The sequence below is a fragment of the Cupressus sempervirens genome, chromosome 4 (genome assembly GCF_028749045.1).
Source record: "Cupressus sempervirens isolate cs-2001-9-10 chromosome 4, ASM2874904v1, whole genome shotgun sequence".
Classification (NCBI taxonomy): domain Eukaryota; kingdom Viridiplantae; phylum Streptophyta; class Pinopsida; order Cupressales; family Cupressaceae; genus Cupressus; species Cupressus sempervirens.
In genome coordinates, this window is record NC_143121.1 from 631186982 (window position 1) to 631193095 (window position 6114).

The 6114-nt window shown below is 32.7% G+C and overlaps 1 protein-coding gene across 1 annotated transcript; it reads right to left on the reverse strand.

Moving 5' to 3' along the window:
- Positions 1-910: 910 nt before the first annotated feature.
- On the reverse strand, positions 911-5328 carry LOC149562821 (alcohol dehydrogenase-like 4). The gene is made up of 10 exons (XM_089826270.1): positions 5094-5328; positions 4826-4962; positions 4479-4522; positions 4069-4394; positions 3887-3972; positions 3487-3562; positions 3242-3303; positions 1632-1727; positions 1375-1536; positions 911-1280 (listed from the first exon to the last, which is right to left on the reverse strand). The coding sequence occupies exons 1-10, from the start codon at positions 5206-5208 to the stop codon at positions 1170-1172; spliced, it is 1215 nt and encodes a 404-aa protein (XP_089682396.1). The 5' UTR covers positions 5209-5328; the 3' UTR covers positions 911-1169.
- Positions 5329-6114: the final 786 nt, after the last annotated feature.

Here is a 6114-nt window from a genome sequence, read left to right on the forward strand (position 1 = left end):
AATTTGGGGTACAGCATTGTGGAGTTAGGGTATCCAAGGCACCCTACCTTGTCCAATGTAGCCCCCAATTGGGACCTAAGGTCCTATTTGGAGAGGCAAAGCCATAATTACAATTATAATTGAGTTGGAATATAAGGGACTAAATTTGGGCGGCCATACTTGCTAAACTAAGGCCTCATTGAGAAATAAATTGTACATCTATGTAATTTATCGTGCTACAATTTGGATCCACTTTCTAATTGTGCTAAGTTTTGGGGTACTATTCTACTCTCATCTATGATTGTTTTCATGGCTCAAATATCTAGGACTAGGATGCTAGGAACCCTTTTCGAATTAGTTTAGCCTCAAATTTTGAAAGATGGATTTCAACTTTGAGAAAATCTATCCAAATCATGATCCAATTCTTATGCGAACATGCCCCAATAAGTTCGGGCAACGGCTATGCAGGCACGAGAAATGTCAACCATACGAAGGAGACACTTTGGTTTTATTTTTTGAAAAGTTGTCAAAAAGCACTATAAGGAAAACATTTTTCGTGGGTGGATATCCACTAGTAGAAGTGTGTACTATTGGTACCAATAAAATTGTCAAATTCATCTAATTACTATTTGTGTTTTTCAAAAATGATAGCTATTTGCCTACTCATAACTTCTAGATACTCTTTATGTAAACATAACTTTAAATAACAAAATTTTCAACCCACAATCTCATTTGCTTTTCAATGTTCCAAACAATTGACATAAATTATTTTGCCACCTTACCTACTCTAAAGATTTATTTTATAAATATAGATTATTTTATTGACTTTTGTACTTCAAAGATTTTTAAAAATAGAAAATCTATCACGTTAATATGACATAATTGTTTGTGACCACATTGTCCACTAGTACGAACACAATTTCTACCAAGCTTATAAAATAAATTTGAAGTCACCATTGTCCATTTCTACGAAGCTTACAAAATATATTTAAAGTCACCATTGTCCCTCAACTTCCAGGAAGCTTCAAAAATATATTTTTTAGTCAAGAATGGATAACTTGGGAAACGATGTTTGACATTCTTGAGAACAACGGAAGTAATGTTAGCCATCTACCCATTATGTCAGAACGAAAATGCCTTTCTACCTGCCATTCAAAAACAAAGGATCTTCCTCTCTTCAAACTTGTGGACTAGAGATGAATAACACATCTCAAACACTTGCCTTCCAACAGCAACTCAAATGCTTTGTTTATTTCTGAGAAGGGGAGCTCATGAGTAATATATTCTTCCACTTTCAGTTCCTGCAAACAAACAATGAATGCATTAGATGAAATTGGAGAATCAGACATTAAGCTTCTTGAAATGTATGAGAAAGAGAAGAACATTCTTATGTACCTTACGCATAGACATCTCTACTATTTGAGGCAATTCTGTTTTGGCCTTAATTCCTCCAAAAATGGAGGCGACTATACTTCTGCCTGTAAATAATTCCAAGGGATGGAGGCATATTTTGCGTGGGCTGGCATCCAGCCCTAATAACACCGTTTTTCCCAATGGCTATAATGCAATATCAGAATAAAGGAGTCAATGTCAGAAATTGTTTATATAAACTCTCTACAGATTAGAGATTAATTAAAACGAGTATCCAATACCTCACTAGTAGATAAAAAGGCCTGGTATAAAACATCTGTATTTCCAATGCATTCGAAGCTGTAATCCACGCCTCCATTTGTCATCCCTGCTATAACCTACATCATAACAACACCGTCCATGGTTTATAAGGGGGAGGATTATGTAAAGGCACACCTCAAATTTTTTTTTGGGTATCTAAAGTTTCTAGTTAGTTTATTGTTGTTTTTATTAGTTGATTTCTATATTTGTATAATTGGCAGCGATGGAGAACATGTATTTTTTAAAAGAGAAGTCACGAGTTCAAATCTATAAAGAATAAGATATGTATGTGTTTTGTCTGTAAGACATTTAGATATCTCTTATAAGAATATAACTAAGTACATCTCATATTAATCTCTTATAAGAATATAACTAATTACATCTCATATTACTATTACTGTAATCATATGTAGACTCAAAAATAGATAGTTGGATGTAGCGACTGTAAAAGTTTTTTGATTTTTTTTCTTTGATGTGACTTAAGATGAAGTAAGGTATGTACACCCCATTTGTAGCATAATAGGTTATTCTTGAGAGAAGCACGAGGTAGTTCCATATTACTATAACTATATGGTGACACAAAAAAAGACACTTGGTATAGTGGACTGTAAAAAATATTTTCTTTTCCTTTCCTTTCATATGTGACATAAGAGATGTGGATAAGGTATGTACGCCTCATTTGTAGCATAGTTAGGTGTGTCTCACAATGAGTGTCATGTAGTCTCATTTTACTATAATTATATGTAAACCCCAAAATAGGTAGCTAGTATGGTGGACTATAGAAGTTTTTCTCCTTTCCTTTTGTATGTGAGTTAACAACTTAAAGTTTTAGTTTTAACTATGATGATGAGAATTGTGTGTGCAAAAAAGGTCAAAAGTTTTTGGGTAGTTACAATGAAGAGTATTCATTATGAGCATAAAGATCAATAGCTTTTAGGTGGTTATGATGACGAGAATTCTCTATGTGCACAAAGGTCAAAAGGTAGTTCATTAGAAATGACACCTCATATAAAATCATATTTGTCCTAAATAAGAGCATGTTGGAATCACGAACAAAATTTTTACAATTGATCTAATGCCCATTCCCTTAACTGATATTGTGATCACTACCTATATATAGATTTATTAATGCATGTCCACAAGTCAAGTGAATGAACATCAATATGTGGAATATTTTAGAGAGCTTTTTTTTTTAAATTAATTGGTTATCTTTGAAGATGCTAATAGAAGGGTTAGGTGTGCAAGAGGTGACAATTGGAACTTGGACAGCTAATAGTCCTAAGTTTATTATATGTATTAGATATATTTTAATTATCATTAATTGATTATCTTTAATGATGGTAATAAAAAAATTAGATATGTAAGAGATGAGTACTTAGAACATAGACATATACTAGACTCTTTCTTATATGTAATAGATTATCTAAGTATTTATTTTTATTCACATTTCAAATCACACTTTATAATACACATTCTATAATCCATCAACTCATAATCTAAATTATTGAATTTAGATAATATAATAAAAAAATCTTCAAACAAAAATTATGAACAGTTAAAACTCATGATTTTAATAATGTGTTGAACTTACTTCTTGAATGGGCTTCTCATAATCTTTGGGATTGATGCAATCAGTTACACCCAAAACTTTAGCTGGAACAATCACAAGGTCAAACATAATATTAAATATACTCGCTGAAAGGGTTGGTAGTATTGGCTTTTGGGTTTTATCCAATAAGCCGTTATTATCACTGAATATGAAATTCTGATGTGTTCTTCATATGTAGACATAAAATTCTTGCATTTATATCTGCCTATAATGTGTTTAGGAGCTACCTTTGGCAAACTTAGATGGATTGGTGTCTATTCCAATTATCTTTGAAGCTCCTCTTAGACTTGCGCCTTCTACAACCTGAAAAAAAAAAACAAAAATTCTTTTAGGCCCATATAAAATTATATCAGCTATAGCCTTTACAGTTAGGAGACAAAGGGTTCCGCAGTATTCAGCTTTACTGAATACTTTGTATTAAGAGACAAAGGGATCTTAGATTGACTTTGCTGATCTAAATTTTGATACCCATATTCAGCTTTTCACGGAACAATTAAGAGTTGTAGTTAAGATCTCTCATTCATTATGAATGATGTGCAATTGAACTATTGAGTACATCTTTAATTTGAAATTGTTAACTCATTTTTCAACAATAGAGACATATTATTTGGGAACAAGAATGCACACCGAAAGGCCAACAGTACCCAGTCCAAAAACAGCCACTGTTGATGATCCAGCTTCTATGTCTGCCACATTCATTGCAGCTCCAAAACCTGCAAATTATAAGAGTTGAATGTTAGTCACTATGAACAGAAAAGCCATATTAATGTTTTCAAATGCCTATTATAATGAGTAGCTAAGTTTTATACCAGTGACTACTCCGCAGCCAAGCAAGCAGGCCTTGTGTAAAGGGGCTTCAGGATTTATTTTGACAACACAAGCGTAGTCCACAACTGTATACTCGCTGAATGTTGATGTCGCCATGAAATGATATACAACTTTCCCATCTATAGAAAACCTACTCTTTTCATCACTCCTCATCACTGTTCTTGTGATATCAATTTTAAACTTTTCGCATTGATTGGTTTTCTTGGATTTGCAACATGCACACTCTTTACACTCCCCTTGGTATAGTGGAATCACATGATCTCCAGGCACAAGATCTGTTATGCCTTCACCCACGCTCTCTATTATACTGTTTGCACAAAATCAAAAGTATATAATTAGCTTGGTACAAATGATAACTTCTTTAAACAAGTATTAAAGGGTGAAGATTTACCCTGCTCCCTCATGGCCCAATATGCGAGGGAACGTGCTTTCCTCCTGCAAAATTGAAGTCAATTGCATACATTAACATGCCACAATCAAAAATATATATTAATACGGTTCAAAGATTTGTATTACTTTGATGGGTTATAGAGAATGATTTCAAAATGTTGATACAATTAAACTGAGAAATGGCAATTAAGAAATGATGATGTGAACCGAATCATACATAATTGAATTGAGAAAGGACATATTATAGGATATGATTGGAAACATTGAGACAAAGCTAATATCGAAAATGATAGATTATAAGATATGATCTAAAACATTAATAAAAATTCAAAGCGCAAAGAAAATTACCCCTCCCATCCAGAATGTAATATCGGTGTGGCAGAGTGAGGTGTGGGTGATTTTGATGCGGACTTCCATTGATTTTGGAGGATCCACCTGAACATCTTGTATTACCAGTGGCTGCTTAACCCCCCATGCTACCGCAGCTGAGCAATACAGGAAAGAAGATTGTAATAGGACTAATTTGTCAGAAAACCCATGAATTCTGAGGCATGAAAATTGACAAACAAGAAATCCAGATTTCAGAATGAAAATTTCATGGAAAATGATATCTTACCTTTGCAAGTGATGACTTTACCAGCAGTTTCTGCAAAAGAAAGAGAGACTCCGCCATTTGTACTCTGAAAACTCTTACTGAAAGAATCAATTTCTATTCCATTCTGCATCTCCATTGTCCAAACAAGAGCAAAAATCTCTGGACCGAAGAATCTGTCAAAAAGGAACAGAGATTTTTGCTCTTCTAGTTGCTCGACCTCAAAGTCCTTTCTTTACCTTAATTCGAAGAGCTTGGCAGCATGTTTATATGTTAAAATTCCTCCATTGACAATCATTCACGTGCAAAGACCGCAATCTGTTAGTCTTGGTAAAGCCAAAACTGGTAGATAAGATTAAGAGTTTTTTCTGTACTGAAACAGTCATGTACCGCCCATAATGAATTAAAAAACTCTTCTGTTTGCACAGAGTCCTAGAACGTGCCTTTGACCTTCATCAAATGGTTGGGTTTAATTTTTTAATTTTAATGGTACAAAAAAGTATAAATGAACTCGAGTGACAGATAGTAAGTAGAGGAGAAAACTGTTTTTTTTAAAGATATGTTTTTCATTTGTATCTTGTGGAAAAGTCAAGTGCTCAATTTGTCTTTCTATGTGTACGAGTTAGTATTTAGTTTGTATAAATTAGCTATTAATTTTCAGTCCAGTATTTCAAATTTGTTTGAGGTTTCAGGCACGCGTGAGTCTGTATTAGGTACCCAAAACTTGTTTGTTGATGACCTCCATTTAAAAATAAATAAAAATAAAAAAATTGTTTGACTTTCATTTTTCCTTGTTCCAAGTTGAGATCTACTTATATTAGATTATCCTTGGTTTGGATAGTGATCTTTATTTTTAAAATTTAAAATTATTATTTTTTATATAATATAAAAAATATTTACATTTGAATATTAAGATTTTTAATAAAAGAAATTTTAAGTTATTTAATACGATTAATTATCATTGTGAAAAGTATATCAATATCATCTCTAAAAGAGTTACAAAAGGTATAATGTGAAACATTTGTCAAAGCTTTAATGAAAAAAA

Bases quoted from the DNA above. Each gene is read 5' to 3' on its own strand.
- LOC149562821 (XM_089826270.1), bottom strand. From the start codon at position 5,208: ATGGAGATGCAGAATGGAATAGAAATTGATTCTTTCAGTAAGAGTTTT. The intron at 4,523-4,825 runs GTAATTTTCTTT...TCAATTTTGCAG, and splicing joins TTACATTCTGGATGGGAGGG to GAGGAAAGCACGTTCCCTCG. The intron at 4,395-4,478 runs GTAAATCTTCAC...TTGTGCAAACAG, and splicing joins TTGGGCCATGAGGGAGCAGG to TATAATAGAGAGCGTGGGTG.